The sequence below is a fragment of the Centroberyx affinis genome, unplaced genomic scaffold, assembly GCF_046629955.1.
Source record: "Centroberyx affinis isolate AG114_WGS23_722 - 3 ecotype Tasmania unplaced genomic scaffold, CSIRO-AGI_Caff_v1 ptg000970l_1, whole genome shotgun sequence".
Classification (NCBI taxonomy): Eukaryota; Metazoa; Chordata; class Actinopteri; order Beryciformes; family Berycidae; genus Centroberyx; species Centroberyx affinis.
Genome location: NW_027279541.1, coordinates 49628 through 70664, shown reverse-complemented (window position 1 = coordinate 70664; position 21037 = coordinate 49628). Strand labels below are relative to the sequence as shown.

The 21037-nt window shown below is 43.0% G+C and overlaps 1 protein-coding gene across 1 annotated transcript; it reads left to right on the top strand.

The window, feature by feature from the left end:
* Window positions 1-103: 103 nt before the first annotated feature.
* LOC139646291 (spindlin-1-like) lies at window positions 104-20795 on the top strand. Its single transcript, XM_071522277.1, has 7 exons — window positions 104-167; window positions 9795-10035; window positions 10947-10995; window positions 11112-11206; window positions 16471-16626; window positions 17587-17820; window positions 18875-20795. Exons 2-7 carry the CDS (start codon window positions 9984-9986, stop codon window positions 19072-19074), a joined length of 786 nt encoding a protein of 261 aa, XP_071378378.1. The 5' UTR covers window positions 104-167; window positions 9795-9983; the 3' UTR covers window positions 19075-20795.
* Window positions 20796-21037: the final 242 nt, after the last annotated feature.

The window sequence follows — 21037 nt, the reverse complement described above, 5'->3', positions numbered from 1 at the left end:
GCAACACATCTCACGCTTTTATTTCGAAGGCCCGATCACCTCACTTCCGCCGTCGCCGTATCTAAACGCATCTAACTTGACGCAGGCTGCGCGCAAACGGGAGGCAGAGCGGATCAATTTAGAGCCACGGCTGATCGGAATATGCGGCGCTACTGATTGCTGTATCGGTAAGATCCTGCGGGCCTTCGGCGCCGTCGAGCCCGAGCTCCCCGGGCTGTCGGTCCGCTTTGACGTTTTAGCGCATACTCGCAGTTTAGCGCCTGTGTTTTCCTCCCAGACCTCCCCTCTCCCTTTGTTCGCTTGCGCCTTTTCGCACCGATGCGGGTTTTGTAAATACTGGCGCAATATGGCCGCCATCGGGGGGTTTACCTATTGCCCAGGCGATATTTGAATATTATCAGTCAGGCTGGTGGTGAGTACCGGGCCAGGGGATGAGAGGGAAAACAGACAGAGGGGGAACTGTGACCTCTGCCTGGTGATTATCACCACAAGGCAAAAACAACCGCCGATAACACCACAGACCCAGTTGTTAGCTGTATCTCCAGAAAAAGCATCTCTCCTTCTCTTCCCTCTCTCTGGATGTAACCCGCCTCAGTCTCTGATGCTCTTGATGTTTCAGTGTGAATTTACATCCTGCAGATTCACACCGGCCCCGGGGAGAGGTGAGGAAACATAATACCAGTCTGCACATTAAAACAAAAAAAAAAAAAAAAAAGGGGAGAAGCTGCAGAGACATGCCTCCATGGGGAAAGTGTGGAAAAATACTGGGGAGGCATGACAGGCGGTCTGCAGCACGGACCGGCTCGGCTCGGCTCGGGTTAGATGCTGGATAGATGCGTGAAGTTTTTGCCTGTCTGTCTCCCATCACAGGTAAACTGACACTAGGTGGGTTGTCCTCCACTACACCCCTGTGTTAAAGGGGGTGGGGTTGTGTGTGTGTGTGTGTGTGTGTGGAGGGGGGGGGGGGGGGGGGGGGTGCACATGTGCGTATGCTGCAGTAAACAAATAGTTCCTCCCCTTCGTCTGGACGGTTTTCTGTCCTGAGGTTGGTGCTGGGTCACCTGGCTGGAGTGTATTTCTATACTCCAACAGCTACAGGACTGCAGGTAGACATGTTGGATTATTAATGTGTGTGTGTGTGTGTGTGTGTGTGTGTGTGTGTGTGTGTGTGGGGGTAATGTTCACATTGACCATCACTGATGAGGCTGAAGGTTCGACCGGTTTCTGAAGGCCGGTAGCGATGTTTTTAGACCGAAGCAGAAGCCGATATTCAAGCTCTTTAAAGGCCCGATATGGAACTTTTCCGGCATTAAAATGTCTATAAAAAAACGACCAGACCTATGTTATATATTCTGTTGAGTTGTGGACTTACATTACCCCAAAGCTGATGATCATCTTGTGTGCATGTGTCGGTGTTGTGGTCGTCCGCCAGAAGCTCATAAATTTACTTTTTTATCCAGTTTTAAGCCACATTTTTACGATACACTTTTTAGATCTTGGTCGTTTTTTAACTGTATCTTTTAACCGGATGAAGGAGTTTAGTCATCAGACGTCTGGATCTGAAGTTATTAGTTAGTCCTCTGTCCACCGAAGAGCATCGGAAAAACACCGATTTTTAACGTGAAACTGCTTTATTCAGTGTTTTTACCGGTTTTAATTATCGGGTCCGTTTGTTTTGGAGAGGAGGAAACCTCTGCGGATAATTCGGCTCCCGGTAAAAAAACCTCCTGAACGATGAACACTGAAGGAATCCTCACCTAAAAATAAAACGGCAATGGTGGTCGTTTAAAAATTAAGACAACAACTCCCATGATCCCACGCTGCTTCACGACGTCATCAAACTCCGTCTTTTGTTATTGTTTTGATTGATAGACCCCTAGTGGCAGAAATTTACATACCGTGTGTTTAAATTTTCACGCCAAAAACACGACAAGGGTTCAGTTTTTACTCCGGAGATTTCTTCTCATCAGGGTGGAAAAGCCTCTGAAACATTCAGACCGTCACGGGACACTAAAACTCTCCACTGGATCCAGGACTGATGAAATCATTATAGTGTCAGCCGCTGTTTGAAGTCAGTGTTTCTCAACGTGGGGTTCCGGGGACCACCAGGGGTCCTTCAGGGGGTTCCAGGGGGTCCCCAGGCAAATTGATGAATTGTTAAACTTCAGCATTATTTCATTTACAAGAAGTTAACACAGTTAGAGAATGTAGAAGAATGACTGTTTTGATCATAGTTTCTCTGTTATCTCTCTGTCTACAATACAGACAGTCATGGAGTTCTGGACAAAATCATATCTGACAATAAAAATATTCTCAGATTTGGTTCCAAGACACAAAATCTCATCAAATGGGGGTCCGAGGCCCTAATGTGGACTAAATTAGGGTCCTTGATATGAAAAAGGTTGAGAATCACTGGTTTAAGTGACACATCCCTCCTGTCCAAGAGAAACTCTGCAATAGATTACTGCATTTTTTAAATGAAAATTATCTTTACAAACTCATTATTTAACAATTAAATTAAAAAAAAAATGTGCGAAGAAAATATAATTTCATGGCTTTTCTGCGTTTTTCTGAAGCTCCATCGTATGGCCGATATCGATATGGAATAAAAAGCCAGTATCGGCCCGATATGGAAGATATATCAGTCTAACCTGAGTTGAAACGGTTTGTGTGACGGCAGCAGAGGCGGTTGCCAGGTATTTGGGTTCATGCAAATGAAGCCGTGATGAGGAACTCCTGGTGTTGTTGTCGTTGTTGTCGTTGTTGTCGTTGTTGTTGTTGTTGTTGTTGTTGTTGTTGTTGTTGTGAGGGCCGGTGGAATCTCAGGAGGTTCTGCCGGCGTTCCACACCAGGAGAAGGATCCGGGTCCGTGGAGAACCGGCTGGGAGGGAAAAGCAGGGTTCCTATGCAGGTCTGGAAAAGTATTAAAAATGAATTTGATCATTTCCAGGTCTTGAATAGTTTGGGAATTTGAAAAAATGTCTGGAAAAGTATGGAAAATGTTGCGGTTCAGGTCCGATACACACATCATTCTAGCTTTTATGTTGTTGTAGAGCCACTTTGAGTCCACAGGTTTTGTTGATGTGCAGAATAATGTTCAGATAGAGGGACGCTCTTATTACCCAGCCGCTGTCAGCATGCATTATATCAAATACCCACCAAAACCAAATCCGGCCAAGAACATAGGGTCTGGGAAAAATATGGAATTTTAAACCGTGTAGGAACCCTGCCAATCATCTCACATATTCTGATATTTGTCTCTGTGAAGAACAATCTTCATCTATACAGTGATATGACCTAGTTAGCAGGGGCAAGATGTCTATCTGCGTAAATCATATTGAACACCAGACAAAATCTTCAACATAAATCAAGGTCTGGAAAAAGTATGGAATTTTTGAATTGAAAATGTGTAGGAAGCCTGGAAAAGGGAAGCAGAGTCCAGCAGGGAGAGTACAGCAAGCCGCAAGGGACAAACTGCAGTGTAGAAACATGCTGTTCACTGTGTCCGGGGAAACCAGAGCCGGACCATCATTCAGATTCTGGTTTCTGGTCTTTCAGTGAGTCATGTGGTCATGTGATCCGGTGATTTTGGGAAAAAAATCATGACGCACAATTCTGCTGCTGAACCGATGAGAAGCAAACTTTATTTAAAAACTCTGTTTGAAAATGTCAGTTTTGTTTGACATCACTGACATTACCATTCAGTTCAATGGGATGAACATTCATTTGATTATTTAACGTGATTCTGTGTATGTGAGCTGCATCGTGATGTATATTAGGGCTGAACAATTTTGAAAAAATATCTGATTGCGATTATTTTGACTGATATTGCAATTGCGATATGATTTGCGATATTAGAGGGAATGATAATTTTTACATCATTATTCTCATTTTCATTGAAAAACGTATTAAAATGATTATGGTGTGATTTTTGCGGGGATCTACGTATCAGTGTGATGTGGCCTGATACAGTGACACATACAGACCTGATACTGCAGAGCTCAGCTGTCACTTTACGACTCAAACTCAGTTTCCACCTGGACTCTATTTTTCCATCATTTCCATCTTACTGATCGATTCTGATCAGTCAGCTGCTTCACCACAGAGCTGCTGACGCTCCGCCTGAGGCTGATCTCACATCAGATTATACTTATGGAAAGTAACGCATCCTAATTGCGTATGATATCCTCCAAATGGGAGTCTCTCTGACAGGAGGCGGGGCTAACGTGACTGAAACAGGAAGTAGTTTGACATTGAAGTCGTGTGTGTAGTAGGAATGGAGGGTGCGTTTGATGAGAACATGTTTCTCTCCTGGGTGCGTCTCTCCGGTCCTAACGGGCCAATAAACGCTCCAGAAATCAACTGCAGAATTCAGTATTTTCAGTCTGTGTGAAAGCAACAGCCGAGGCAGCAGAAAAACCACAGCAGAGACACCTGAAGTTAGAGAATTTTGCAGCTCTGTGCTGAAGAAACGGACCAGATTTTAAACCAGAACAGGGGCCGGATTCACCAATGTGTTCTTAAGACTTAAGCTTAAGAAATGACATAAGAGGAAATTTTAGGAAGTTCTTAAGAAGGCTCTTAAGTGCAATTCCTCAATATTTTCTTAGTAACAGTCTCATTTCTTACGAATATCTTTAATTTTCCTACTTAAGAACTTCTCAAAATAGGGCCTGAATTAATTCCGGTTAATAAACTTTAGGCTTACTGCCATTGAGGCTAGGAGACAAGGCTAGGAGGCAAGGCTAGGAGGCTAGGAGACAAGGCTAGGAGGCAACCCAAAGTGCTTCCATCTACAAAACAATTTGGGAAAAACCTATTTAGAGCAACTAGAGCAAAGATTTAAACATTGGTTGCTGTTGGTAACTGTAAAATTTGCAGCTTATTTCCAACAGACATGAGACAGAGGCCTACCTGGCCCTACACCAAATAAAGCTTTACAATAAATGTTCATCTTAATGTTAGGTGTAGGGGAACCTATGAAGACTTTGAACTATAACCTACTTGTCTAAAATGTGTTTAAATATATGATATTAGAGGCTTACCTTTTCACTGTAGGAGTTTTAAGACAGGTGAAGGGCCGTCTTAAAGTTAAGAAAAAAATCAACAACAAATTTGACAACTTTCATTTCAAGAATACCATTTATTCTCAAGTTTTTTCTTAGGAAGAAACATAAGAAAGTTAAGAAAATATATAAGAACTGAGAATAGCATGTTTTCCTTTTTTTTTCTTAAGACTAAAGTTAAGGAAAAAAATAGCACTTGAGAAGATTTTTTTTTCTTAAGAGGGTTTTGTGAATCCAGTCCCAGATCGGTACGATGGGAAATCCAGTCCAGGGATTAGTTTCTTGGTGTTTCTCCCTATCTGCTCGTTCTGTCTGTGAGCATCTTGGTTGATGAGTCGCTCTGTTCTGACAGATTGTAGGCGGGGCCAGAGGATGTGGGCGGGGCCAGGGGATGTGGGCGGGCCCAGAGGTTGTGGGCGGGGTCAGAGGCTCCTTCAGATCTTCCCATCTACCAAGGATGGATCAGCCGCCCTCCACCTTCGTTTCTGAGTCGTTTCTTCCTGTCGTCTTTCTCCTGTCTGAACGTCTGGAATCAACCTCTCCTCCATTTTGAACTGTTGTTCATGAAACTAAATCACATCAGGAGAGAGACAAGGAAGCTGAACTCTGATTGGCTGCTGACGGCCGATGACGGTGAAAAGTTCAGCTGTGGAGACGAAGCTTGTCGACACATCTGAGTTTCTCTGGTCGCTAACAGACTTACGCTGACTTGTTGATCTTGTTGCTGACAGTCTGAACACTTGGGTCAGGGGTCAGAGGTTGGGAGTCAGAGGTCAGGGGTCAGAGGTCGGGGGCAGGTTCAGTGGACGACATCATGGACACATTTGCTGTTGCAGGGATCTACCATGTGACCTTGTGGTTACGGTCCGGTGTGTCCAACCTCAGGCCTCAGTCCTGCATCAGGAGGAGGTCCAAGGAGGAGAATAATGTCACACTAGGAACTTTAGAATTGATAAGTCTGAGCCACAGAACTTCAGTCATTCCCATTCAAATCAACGGTCGGAGCGGCGGCCATCTTGCTGTGACCCGTTGGACTAGCTTCTGTATAAAGCGACTCACAGCAAGTCACTGAGCTGAGAGGTTTTACAGCAAGAACCAAAGCAGCTTCTCTGTCTCCTTGCTGCCATGGATTGCTAACATGCTAATGTGGACTAGAAGAGCTAGAGAGAGAAGTGATGCGCGGGTCAATCTGAACCCGGATTGACGGGCGGGGTTAGGGTCGACTGAAGATGATATTGAGAACGGGTCGGGGGGGTGCGGGTCAAACGGGCTGCACACACACACACACACAGTGCACACACAATGTAATTCCAGACTAAATTTCAATAAGTTTTCAATTTAATTTATGGACTAAACCATCTCCAGCTGGTTTATCCCACCATCCGTACATTATATTCTGTGCACACTGCACAGTGCAGCATTAAGTATTAACTTAGTTACACAAGTCTTTGGAAAATGACCTGGTCTCCTGAATCTATTTTTTTTTTTTGGGTTGCGGATTGGTTTCAGGTCGTTGTTTTATGTGTATGAAAGTGGGTCAGGCGGGCTCGGATGTGTGTATGTGCTGGATCGGGCTGAGCCGCACATCACTGCTACAGAGAGAAGTCCAGTCTGTGATGAAGCTAACGTTAGCCTCGTCGCTAACGTTAGCTTCCAGTTGAGTTCTGACAGTTTGCTAACAGACTCGTCTGCTCAGTTCTCACAGTGTGACAGACTGTACAGCCTTAACGTCCAGACTTGTGTTGTCACCGTAGCAACTAACACGTAAAATCCCATAATCACCATTTTGTGCTGAACTAGACAAATTACCAAGACAAACAGAGGAGGAACCGCTCTGTCCCTTCAGGCTCTGAGGTCTGAGCTCTCCAGACTTTTCTAAACTCTTTGTGTTGTCAGGTGTCCTGCTGCTCTCCTCCTGTCTGACGTCTCTCTGGTTGAACTTCAGCTGATCTCACTCCGGTCTCTCTGCTCTCTGTATTAGGGCCGGACGATAATTCAGTATTAACGTTTATCGTCTTTCAGTGGGATTATATTGTGATGATATGGTGATTTTGGGATATCGAGACGCACAATTCTGCTGTCTGAACTGATGAGAACGAGCTAGTTTTATTTAGAAACTCAGACAAAATGAAGTATGGTGGGAATATTATGTGAAAATTTCAGTTTAGCTTGACATCACACCAAACATTACCATTCGGTTCAATATGATGAACATTAATTTGATTATTTAACGTGATTTCGCTTATGTGAGCCATATGGTCATATATATATATATCTATATCGAAAAAAATCCTTATGATTATCGTGATATTGATTTCAACCATATCGCCCAGCCCTACTCTGTATTGTGTTTCTGCAGCGTTGGACGTCTCTCTGGTTGAGCTTCAGCTGATCTCACTCCGGTCTCTCTGCTGTCTGTATTGTGTTTCTGCAGCGTTGGACGTCTCTCTAATGAAACCGAGCAGCTCGCTGGTTTCACTTCAGTTCAGTTCAGTTCAGTTCAGTTCAGTTCTCCTCAGCTGCAGCTCGGACGTTTCATCTCCACTAGGGCTGCAACTAACGATTATTTTCTCGATTAATCGATTAGTTGTTTGGTCTATAAAATGTCAGAAAATGGTGAAAAATGTGGATCAGTGTTTCCCAAAGCCCAAGATGACGTCCTCAAATGTCTTGTTTTGTCCACAACCCAAAGATATTCAGTTTACTGTCATAGAGGAGGAAAGAAACCAGAAAATATTCACATTTAAGAAGCTGGAGTCAGAGAATTTTGACTTATTTTTCTTAAAAATTACTCAAACCGATTAATCGATTATCAAGATAGTTGGCGATTAATTTAATAGTTGACAACTAATCGATTAATCGATTAATTGTTGCAGCTCTAATCTCCAGGACTCTGTTCCTTCTGACTGTCTGGACTGAGTTTCTTTGTGTTTCTGAGGGAAAATCATCCTGTTGCTTTAGTTTCTCATGGTCTGCAGCAGCAGCAGCAGAAGCACCGGCTCTGTCTGTGACCTTGTAAGACTAAATATCTCTTTACCGGGGGGATTTTCCTTCGTCTGGCTGTTGGATTAAGGTTGATCCTCCTTCATACCGACACTTTGCTGTGTGTTGTTTGTAAAACTCTTTCAATCCCTGAAGCAGAGTGCTGCTGTATTGACTGTTTTTGCTTTCGGGGCTTCCTCTGCTGTGCTTTTATTTGTTGAGATGGATTTTAATGGGGTTTGAAGCTGAAATTTGTCTTCATATTCTGTATGCTCCCCTTGTCCTTGGGTCTCACTGTCCCTCCTAGTAATAATAATAATAATAATAACCTTTATTTGTATAGCACCTTTCATACACAGCATGCAGCTCAAAGTGCTTTACATCAGTAGAAGTCAGATAAAAGACAGATAAAAAGATAAAAATCATATAAAAGAACAAGCAAAATGCATAAAATAGTATAAATGGTATAGATAGTATAAAGCCTCTTCATGAAATTTTTAACCCAAAATCTATTTTGCATGAAGAAACATCCTGTCACCTATCAGCAACTTGGGGAATAACTGTGTTTTCCTACCTCACAGTCCAGCTGTTCTGTATGTATTCAGTGTGTGTGGTTTTACTGTAAAATATACATCATAAGTGGACTAGTACTGAAACACCGTTATAACATCATGACCCCACACCTGACTCAACTGTCAGGTCAAAAATGACCTGAAGACAATCTTTGTACCCTGATAGTGTACAGCTTATATCAAAATATTTAAAAAGTAAATGTTTCACTTTTTCTAATTGTAAGATCTAGGGCTGCAACTAACGATTATTTTCATTGTCGATTAATCTGTTGATTAATCGATTAGTTGTTTGGTCTATAAAATGTCAGGAAATGGTGGAAATGTGGATCAGTGTTTCCCAAAGCCCAAGATGACGTTCTCAAATGTCTTGTTTTGTCCACAACCCAAAGATATTCAGATCAGCTGCTTCGGGGATGGAAGCCGTCTGATGCTGAAAATATTTTTTTTTTTTTAGAAAAACCAGTTGATGATTTCCCGAGAGTAACGAGTCTGTTTTGAAAATGTAGTGAGTAGAAAGTACAGATTTTTCTTTTGAAATGTAGTGAGTAAAAGTAAAAAGTCTTCAGTAAAATAAAAACTTGAGTAAAGCACAGATACTTGAAAATCTTACTTAAGTACAGTAATGAAGTATTTTTACATCTCACCTCTGTGACCCCAGGCTGAAATGATAAACTTGTTAATGTTTTGTTTCTGTTTGAGTCTTTTTCCACTCAGCCTGAAGTCGCTGGTTATCACAGTGGTCACAGTAATAAAAAAATCTCTCTCTCTCTCTCTCCTTCTCTCTGTCTCTCTCTCTCTCTGTCTCTCTCTCCCACTGTCTCTCTCTCTCTCTCTCTCCCTCTCTGTCTCTCTCTCTCTGTCTCTGTCTCTGTCTGTCTCTCTCTCTCTCGCCCACTGTTTCTCTCTCTCTCTCTCCGTCTCTCTCTCTCTCTGTCTCCCTCTCTCTCTGTCTCTGTCTGTCTCTCTCTCTCTCCCACTGTCTCTCTCTCTCTCTCTCTCTCTCTCTGTCTCTGTCTCTCTCTCTCTCTCTCTCTCTCTCTCTCTCTCTGTCTCTCTCTCTCTCTCTCTCTCTCTCTGTCTCTGTCTGTCTCTCTCTCTCTCTCTCTCCCACTGTCTCTCTCTCTCTCTCTCTCTCTCTCTCTCTCTCTCTCTCTCTCTCTCTCTCCCTCTCCAGGCTGAACAGACCTCCTCCTCTGATCCTCCGGCTGTAACGGCTGACTCGGTCTCCAGGTGATAGTCTGTACCCTGCTGTATGCAGCCTGCCCAGGGCCGAGTCTAATTCCTGGCTCCTCCTCCCTCCGTCCCGCCGTCCCTCCCCCCTCCCCCGGACCGGCAGCCTGGCTGCCCCCCCCCAGGTGGATGAATGAAGACCCCATTCAAGAGCCCCGCGGCCCCGCGGCCCCGAGCCGACGGCGGTGAGTCTCCGCCCGGCTCCGCTGAGCCAGGAAATATACAGCGGGAGGGAAATCGGTTTCAGACAGAAAAACCTGAATCATGTTTTCTGGCTCTGTGGAATCCTGGATGAAAATTCAAGTTACACAACAGGAAAAACAAGGAATTTTTCAAACTGAGCAACTGCTAATCATTATGTCCGCTTCTGTCCCGCAGTTTAACATTTTTGGATCTGAAAAGGAAATAATTTAATAAGCTGTTGACAACTGAACAAAAAGAACGAGCAAGATGAAAATATAGAAAGTTAATGAGCAGTGGAGGTTACTCTGTTGAAAATGGAGAAAGTCGTACTAATAAAGCTGGTAGTTGTTACTGTTGTGGTTTCAGCAGTGTAACATTAATCACTGTGGAAACAAAGTGTACAAAATGTGGTTGGAGACTCTTTATCTCTAACAAAAGCAGAATAGTTTGAAAATGCCATCAGCCTTGAACTGAACATGAACTTGAAGGGAAACCCTGTTAAGACTGTCAACAAACTGTTAGCTCGCTAACTAGCCAGCAAACACACTGATGTTAATGTCAACATGCTAACGCTAGCTACTACTAGATACGTTAGCTAGTGTGTTAATAAGATGTGTTAACAACAAGACAGTGATGGTTAGCTGACCAGATGCTATGGTTAGCTAGCTAACAAGCTGACATTATCTAAACACTAAATCAATCAGATGGATCAATGATGAAATGATCAGTTCAGTCAGAATCAGATAGAAATTAACCGTCTGTTCAATTCTGTTGAGATGGACCAGTATCAAACTGGTGTAAGTTATATGATAGGCTTTTATTAATTAGAAGAAGCATGGATTAATGGTTTTCTGAAGCTGTTGCTGGTGTGAGTTGTAGCTGAAGATGAACCTGAACGTCTCTCTGTCTTCAGGGCATTCAGGCGTCTCTGCAAACATGATGAAGAAGAAGAATTCACACAAGTAAGTTGAATGTGACGGACTGAACTGACTGTTCCTGGATTAAAGGCAAAACCACCTCTGATCTGAGTCTGGCTCTTCTCTTCTTCTCCCCCCCCCCCCCCCTCCTCCTCCTCCAGGAAGCAGAGGACCAGTGTTGGACCCAGTAAGACTCTGGCTCAGCCCAGGAGGAACATCGTGGGCTGCAGGATCCAGCACATCTGGAAGGAAGGCAGTAAGTTACCATACTGAAGCCGCTGATTTGGTTTGTTCAGGTTCAAACTGACCAATCACAAGCCAACCAGGACTTGTAAACAAAAGTCACATGACTCACAAGCAGCTGGTTTATTGTAGGGATCATTCCATACAAATTCAGAAAACAAATCTCATCAGTTTCAATCTGAGTCATTTACACAAACACAAGATCTCAAGTCAAGACTTTAGAAACCTTTTGAAGTCATCAAAGTACAAGTCAGAGTCAAGTCCCAAGTCAAGTCCATGTCATTAATGTCAAGTCTCAAGTCTAAATGTAGAACAGCAAGTCAAGTCAGAACAAATCAAGAGTCCAGTATCAATTTAATATCTTAAAGAAAACTAAATATCTAGGACTTTTCAATGCAATATGGTTTTAATAGGATAAAAACTTGGTAAGAGCATCATGAGTTTGATTTCTATAATCAGTTTCAACTTCAATAAATTCAATCATTCCATACAAATTCAGAAAACAGAATTTAAATTCAGTCGTCTGCTGGAACAAATCTCATCACTTTCAATCTAAGTCATTTACACAAACACAAGATCTCAAGTCAAGACTTTAGAAACCTTTTCAAGTCATCAGAGTACAAGTCAGAGTCAAGTCCCAAGTCACCAGAACCCAAGTCAAGTCCAGTCTCAAGTCTTCTCTTCATGCATCAAGTCAAGTCTCAAGCAGTTAAAACTGTGATTTGAGTCCAAGTCATGTGACTCAACTCTCCACCTCTGGGTTGCACTGCAGCAGGATGGGACGTACAGTGAGTCTGATAAACAGGCTACTAATTTACAAGCAGAGGAAATGTTGTGAGTGGTTTCTGATGAACATGGATATGACATACAGAGAGATTATGATAAACAAGCTGCTGTAAAAGGATCCGACACACAGAGAGAGACGGGCTGCTGGTGTAAGGACAGGGTTTACAGAGCCTACTGATAAACAAGGACTGGCCCTGTACAGAGTCCTGTGATTTACATGGTTAGTCTGCAAAGGTGGAAGTACAAAATTACAATTACTCTCTCTCTTTTTTTTTTGTGTACTTGGAACTTTTCTGAGTATTTCTCGAAGTCAGTAATTTGACTTTTGAAAATCAAGAACAAAAGAAAACACACGCACATCCAAAAGATGGGCGCTGGATCAGGAGTAAGTGACACTCTGAGCGTCAGATTCTTTATTAAAGGGATAGCCAACTAAAATATGATAATAATAATAATAATAATAAAACAATAGAATGAAAAAAACAACAGAGCGGCTAGCTAGCTAGCTGGCCGACTTCCTTCCTCACTCTCTGACGGATCATCTGGTGTTTCCTGTGTTTCCCCCGGAAGTTAGGGGGTAAAGGGGATATGACATCATGACAGGAAGTTAGGGGGTAAAGGGGATATGACGCCATGACAGGAAGTTAGGGGGGAAAGGGGATATGACGCCATGACAGGAAGTTAGGGGGTAAAGGGGATATGACGCCATGACAGGAAGTTAGGGGGTAAAGGGGATATGACGCCATGACAGGAAGTTAGGGGGTAAAGGGGATATGACGCCATGACAGGAAGTTAGGGGGTAAAGGGGATATGACGCCATTGACAGGAAGTTAGGGGGTAAAGGGGATATGACGCCATGACAGGAAGTTAGGGGGTAAAGGGGATATGACGCCATTGACAGGAAGTTAGGGGGTAAAGGGGATATGACGCCATGACAGGAAGTTAGGGGGTAAAGGGGATATGACGCCATGACAGGAAGTTAGGGGGTAAAGGGGATATGACGCCATTGACAGGAAGTTAGGGGGTAAAGGGGATATGACGCCATGACAGGAAGTTAGGGGGTAAAGGGGATATGACGCCATGACAGGAAGTTAGGGGGTAAAGGGGATATGACGCCATGACAGGAAGTTAGGGGGTAAAGGGGATATGACGCCATGACAGGAAGTTAGGGGGTAAAGGGGATATGACATCATGACAGGAAGTTAGGGGGTAAAGGGGATATGACGCCATGACAGGAGACCAAATGAAACGCACCGTTACCTTGAAGAAAATTACAGATTTCTCTGGGTTTGAACATTGTTGGAAACATTTGGGATAATGTAAGTACACAACTCAAAAAAATATATAACATAGGTCTAGTCGTTTTTAGATATTTGAATGCGGAAATGTTACATATTATACCTTTAACCGACTTGTCACAGGCATGTCAGTCAGTTTAGGCTCCGCCCACAAGCTCCAGGCAGAGGGAACGCCCAGCAGCTCTCTGAACTGGATCACTGTGGAAAATGCAGCAGCCAAAAGCTCCATTTTATAACAGTTGTTGAACAGTTAGGAATGCTCAAGTCTTGGTGGATGATGAACACTGAACTCAAGAGTGAAGAAAATTAACGTTTTTAACTGGGAGGACCGCCCCTTTAAATTCTTCATGTGGGAGTCATTTAGCTTTGCTGCAGCAGACAGCAGTAACCGCTGTTCAGCTTCCACATCAACACACCTGACACCGCTCATTACTGCTAAACAATATCATTTCCACTTGTGTACCAACAAATAGCCTGATACTCTTCTGTCTGTGGGAACGAGAGAGAAGCTGTGAAGTCTCAGCTCACCGCTCACACAGTCTGGTGGAAAGACAGAGAGCCGAGACTGGAACTGTGAAACTGAGAAAAATGTGTTGAGAGTGAACTCCCATCCTGACAGAAACACTGAGTCAGGACAGGAGTGGACCGGAGGTCATGTGATCACGTTTAGGGATATCGTTTGAAATCTGAACTGGAGTCACAGTAACACAGTTGAGAAGTTTAGAGTTTAAAACGGAAAAAAAGAGAAACGGGAAAGATCGTATCACTGTTTTTTTTGTATTATTTAATTTTTTTATTGAAACAGTTGAAAATTACAATTACAAAAAAAGTTCATCAGACAATTCCATTCGTGTTGAACATATGTAAAGAATTAAGACATAACTTATGAAATATATAAATAAATGAATTAAAATTAAATAAAAAAAATAAAACATGCTAGAGGAGAGGCCAAGAGAATATCTTTTGAAATCCAGACAGCATTATAATTTACATTTTTAATAATAATAACTTTACACAGGCACAATATTGCAATCAGACAAATATTTAATGCATTTCAATGCTTTTTTGTTTTCAGATATTTTAATAGGCTTCCAGACTCTGAAACGTTTTTTTATTATTTTTTTTTTATATATCTCATTTTATGGATGAAAAACGTCTCCATTGTAATATACTGTAAAGATTAACAATGTATCGAAATGTATGATTGGTGAGTGAAGAATAAAGTAAAATATGTTAAAATTCAATTAGTTGGATAGATCATCTTCCAAGTCCTTCCAAATGGATGTTCTATTTTTTTTAATATGATTTTATTTTAGTTTCAATATAGACACAAAACATGACATACATTTATCACAAACAAAACAACCTAACATAAATTAAAAAAGATAAATACAAATACCAAATAACAACAAATAGATGTTCTATAGAGATCATATCGCTGTTGTCAGGTGAAAACCTTGTATCTCCAAAATGTAAACTTTTCTACGTCTTTGAGTATTTAGAAAAACACTTTATAAATAAAATGTTTTGTTATTTCGGGAACGCAGGCAGGAAACAGGCTTGTTTTTCAGCTTGTGTTTCACTTCATCCAGCAGGTTTTGAAACGGTTTCTCAGCCCCCCCAAAAAAATAATCCTTCAGTTTAAAATAAAACATGAAAATCACCAAAATGGCAAAAGAGTTTTTTACACCAGCGATTTTACTTCTGCTGTGGTAGAATTTCATCACAGTAACAGAAATTTCATCACAGTAACAGCAGTTGTGTTTGAGCCACATTTTGGACGTTTGGATTTAACTCAATAAACTGAACTGAAGCCAAACTGTCGCTCTGCCCGTCACCCAGCAGGCTGACATCCTCACAGATGTTGAGGTTTCACTCTTTGATGTGAGGGTTTCTGTGTCAACTGCTGAACTGGATTCACACACACACACACACACACACACACACACACACACACACACACACACACACACACACACACAGCAGAGTGGGTTTCAATTCACTCAATTCAAACTGCAAACAGAAACTTTGACTCTTTTGGACTCTTTGAGCTTTGGAGATGACTTCTTAAATTTGTGTCTGTTAAAGGATAAGGCCGGTGTTTTACTGCATTGTTTACCATCAACAAATCCTATGAAAATAACAACATCAACAATGCGTTTGCTCTCCTCCCGTTACTTTCTGACTTCCCACGTTCCATTTTTAGCCTTCAACCCGGAAGTCATTGGCTCCAACTGTTAGCTAAAAACCTTTAAATCCAGCTCACAAAGACATAGTTTACATTTTAAAAATCTCTAACTGTTACCATGAAAAGTCAGGCTGTTGTAGTTTTTACCAAATCAAATTCAAACGGGAACAAATTCTTCATTACGCCAGGGACTATTTTCTGTGCTACGGAACTACTTTCCTGAGATGGCAAAGTGTTTACAGCCGGTTTGTTAAGTTGTTTGAGGAAAAAGTGGTCCGGCCCGGTGCATGGTGATGATGAAATATGCTGCAGAGCAGCAGCATGGCTCTGTGACGGGTTTTTAATTGTTTTTTAATACAATGGAGTTCTATGGCTGCTGGGACATGGCTGCACTGGGACCAGATACATGGACCAGACTTGTTGCCAAAACAAAAAATCATTGTTGATTTTGTTATTTTCATAGGATTTGTTGACCGTAAGCAATGCATTAAAAAACACCAGCCTGATCCTTTAAGGAAGGAAGCTGAAAACATATTCTAGAGAAAAGTCATCTTGATTTTCATTATAACTATCTTACTTTTTGCTGAAATGTCTCAGTACAGTTCTGTATTCAAAATATGTATGTATGTATTTTTTTGTGTAATGTATTTTTTTGGGAAAACAATGTCAGAAAATGTCCAGGAAGCCTGATTACCGTTTTCCTGCCTGGTCAGTTCTCACAGGCGAACGTCTCATTTCTGATTGTTTCTGTCTTCACTGAAAACACCGTCAGACAGAATACAGACGGCTTCTTTTTTGTCCGGGAGTCGATGAGAGAGTCTCACATTCAGACCTCATGTTTTTTCTGCCAGAGGTTTATTTCATTTCAGCAAAACAGCGTAAACTAGCAGACTGAGATCCAGACGGGTTTTTAAATTCTCAAAAAACAACTTTGTTTAGCAGCTGCTCGTGTTTTGCACATGCGATATCATATTCATAAGGTTTCTTCATCAATCCGCCCCCTAGGCAAGTCGTCCCAGTGGAAGGGGACGGTCCTGGACCAGGTTCCCGTTAATCCCTCGCTGTACCTGATCAAATACGACGGCTTCGACTGCATCTACGGCCTGGAGCTGTACAGCGACGAGCGGGTGGTGGGGCTGGAGGTCCTGCCCGACCGAGTGGGTGAGCCACACGCCGCACCTCTTCTGCTGTCAGGGTCCGGACCCGGTGCAGCTCCGCCTCCGGCCCAAACAACAATCCTTGTTAGAAATCCTGAGATAACGAAACCTCGCTGAGCCAAAGTCCACTCTGATTGGCTCTGAGTTTGAAACAGGATTCTCCCATAATCCCCCAGAAACGGCACGTCCGGTCTGTTTTTCTGCCCGGGCAGAACAAGTTTCCATTGTTAGCTTAGCTACAATGCTAGCTAGAGTTTACCCAGCTGTATCTCATTTACAAGATGTTAACACAATTAGAGATTGTAGAAGAATGACTGTTATCTCTCTTCTAGGGCTGGGCGATATGGACCAAAAATCATATCTCGGTATTTTTAGGCTGAATGGCGATACACAATATATATCTCGGTATTTTCTACGAAGTGGGCTAAATGTTCAGTTGTAAGTCAAAGCCACATGTGAGATGTCACAAGCACTTTTATTAAAACAAGACTGTGATCAAAATAAAATGCAAAGACAGGGTTTCCTTCTCTGTTTTAGAACAGTCTGGTAAGTTCAGAAAATGACATCACTTTATTGTAATGCAGCCTTTAAAACCAGGAAAAGACACTTATGCCATATCACCATATTACCATATCCAAAATCTAAGACGATATCTAGTCTCATATCACGATATCGATATAATATTGATATATCGCCCAGCCCTACTCTCTTCCTACAATACAGACAGTCATGGGATTTTGGACAAAATCATATCTGACAATAAAACTATTCTTAGGTTTGGGTTTGAGAGACAAAATCTCATCAAATGGGGGTCTGTGGTAATGTGGACTAAATTAGGGTCCTTGATTTAAAAAAGTTGAGAATCACTGATGTAATTGAGCTGGTCGGGCCGCCCAAATATAGTCTGTACATGTGAAACCCTGACACGTAAAGGTAAACCTGCTCTGTCTCGGTCCTGGTCCAGCTCCGGCCCGTGTGAGCGACTCGCTGCTCGCGGAGACGATGATCGGCAAGGCGGTGGAGCACATGTTCGAGACGGAGGAGGGTCCGAAGGAGGAGTGGCGGGGCATGGTGCTGGCCCGGGCGCCCATCATGACCACCTGGTTCTACATCACCTACGAGAAAGACCCGGTGCTCTACATGTACCAGCTGCTGGACGACTACAAGGAGGGAGACCTGCGCATCATGCCCGACTCCAGTGAGTGATTCGTTTGTTCAGGGACGACCGCGACTTTCGGGAGTTTGTCCCGTCGGTCACTTCACCCGATATGTGACGACAGGTTTGACACCAAAACCATCTCTGTGTCTCCGGTCTGGGATCTGTGGGAAACATGTGGTATGTTAAAGTGTTAGCATGCACACTGGGCAGAGCGATCTCGGTTTTGGTGTCAGTCCTGACAGTATTGGACCAGGTGACCGATGGGCCAAACTCCCAATCGTCCTTTAACCCCACGATCTATTTAAGATTCTGTTAGCGGACTGCTGAGCGCTCACAGCAGCTGTTTCCATCCAGCTGTTAACCAATTTTTAAGCAAACTTTTGAAATTCCAATTTGAAATTTTGAAAAATAACATGAATTATCAAGTTGAAGCAGATAAATCGGCTTCCTGAGCGCAGATCAGAAAACACATGTACCAGAAAAATGCAAAGTCATTTAACAGTTGATTAGTATTGGGCGAGTTCTTGTTCTTTGGTGTAAGCTCACGTTGGCCATTCTTCACAGAAAGCCTTACTATGTTATTTATTTATTTGTCAAATGCATTTTTTCCCTATTTAACGCATAATTTCTTCATGACAAAAACTTTTCTGCCTCAAATGAGTAATTTTCTCCCCCCTATTTTTAGGAAATTTTATTGAAATTTGCCTTTTCCTATCAGCTTTTTTTGAATTGAAGCATCATAATTCACAATGAATCAATGAATTGTAATTTGCATTTCTGTGATTTTGATTGTGTTTTTTCTCATGCACATTGTTGCTTATTGTTCGTCTAAAATCTTTGTTTGTCTTGATGCAGATTTCTGTACCAGGTCTCCCTGCAACAGGAGATTTTTAATCTTAATTTGACTACCTGCTTAAATAACGGTTAAATAATCTAGAGATATTTGTAATACATCAGGATGACTTGTAAATGTTGCCACCAGCCAAACACTGGTAAATTAGTAAGTCAGTCTACTTTACCAGCCACTTTGGCAGGAAACCATAATAATACAACAAATCTCTCTCTCTGCCCCCCCCCCCCCCCCCCCCCCCAGACGACAGCGTCCCGGCGGAGCGGGAGCCCGGTGAGGTGGTGGACAGCCTGGTTGGTAAACAGGTTGAATACGCCAAAGAGGACGGTGGGAAGCGGTCGGGGATGGTGATCCACCAGGTGGAGGCCAAACCCTCCGTCTACTTCATCAAGTTCGACGACGACTTCCACATCTACGTCTACGACCTGGTCAAGACCTCCTAAGACCCGACGGGAAACTAAAACTCGGTCCAAGACCCCACAAAGACTCGCCGAGACCTGTTAAGACCCACCGAGACCCCCTAAGACGAGAAAAATACAAACTTGGTTCGAGACCCGCCCCGAAACCCCCAGTAAGACGGAAAAACTACATCTAGGGTTTAAGACCTCCAGAGACTCACTAAGAACTACGGAGACCCCCTAAGACAGAAGAAATCATTCAGGTTGAGATTTCCTAAGACCTGGTAGGATGCCTCCTCCTGAAACGCCTTAAGACAGAAAAAAAATCCATGATGGTTTGAGACCCGCCCCCCAAAAAACCCACTAAGACAGAAAAGCTACAACTGAGGTTCAAGACCTCTAAAGACTCACTAAGGTTTATCAAGACCCCCTAAGACAGAAGACGTTCATCATTCATAATTTTGGTCAAGATTTCCTCATACGGAGAGGATGCCTCCTCCTGAAACCCCCTAAGACAGAAAACCTCCACACCATGTTAGCTGCCTTTTCACTATTTATTGTGAAATATTTATTGTGATAAACAGTAAAAATGTAGCTAACATTGTGTGCGGGTTGAAACTGTTTCCTCCAAGACCTCCTGAGACCCACTAAGACAGAAGAAATCCAGCTTGGATTGACGACACAACTCCCACATCTACATCTACAACCTGAGACTTCCTGAGACCCGCTAGGACTCGCTCCTGAGACCCCTCGAGACGGGGGGGGAAAAGGTCTCTTGACCACAACATCACTGGTTCGTGAGGCAGAGCGGGTCTGTGACCCCGTAAGACGACAAAACGTACACTTCAGTGAAGACCTCCGTAAGACCCCCCTCTCCTGAAACCCGCTAAGACCGTTTGAGACCGCAGCTGGCTGGGGAGGGGAGCGGACGGGTCCGAGTCTGAGGGGTTAATGAAGGGATGGGATTTAAGAAAAAAAAAACAAAAGAAAGAAGAAAGAAAAATTGGCTAAGAAGAAATAAAAATCCAGTTTTGTGGAAATCTGTGAGGGTCTTTACCGAAACATCATCAGTCCATCAGTCGGTCTCCAGCCTTGTTTTGAACGTCAGACTCCTTGGTGTGAACTTTTCTTCCTGGACCCCCCCAACCCCCCCCCTTATTGTAAATGGACTATTCTACTTTAACAGGAAGTACATGAAGAACGCACGTCCAATGGCAGAGCATTTTACTGACCGTGTGTCCAATGGCAGAGCGTTTTAACCTGCAGGTCGCCTATCGAGGAACAAAGACACTAAGAGGAATAAACACTCGTTCCCCAGCAGTGGAAAAACCAGAGAGTAGAGTCCAGGATTTTCACTTTTTTCATCCTTTTTTTATTTTGTCAGTCCGTGTTGGTGTCGAACCCTAAACTGTCGATGCTGCCGTTAGCTTCTCCCTCCAGCGGGTTCCACATCAGTCCATGTAGCGGCGCGGTTCTCACATGTATGACCTTAAAGGGAAACCTTGACGCTGATGATGGTCCGTTGTTTTTGTTCAGCAGACGGTCAGCACAGTGTGAGGAAACACCTTCTGTAGCGCTGCGTCGGTTAAAGAGCTTGTCAGCTTGTAGCTAGCAGTAACTGGTTTTACTGAGGAGAGCTAACAATGCTAACAAGCCGTTTTAGGATTAGAGGAGGAACTGAACCCCAAACCCAAATCTGAGTAAAGCCTGACACCTAAAGGTAAAAAGCATGCTGCTGAAACTGCCATCTGCTATTGGCTGATCTTTGGTCCCAGGTGATTATGTCGCCTTCTATAGAGTACAACAGGTGGTGACATCACTTGGTACCAAAGATCAGCCAATAGCAGATCGTCATTTCAGTAGAATGCTTTTTACCTTTAGGTGTCCGACTTTACACAGGTTTGGGGTTTAGTTCCTCTTTAAAATGGCTTGTTAGCATTGTTACTGCTAGCTACAAGCTAACAAGCTCGGTTGCAGCTGGGAGCATCCATCCAGTTTCTATAAGGAA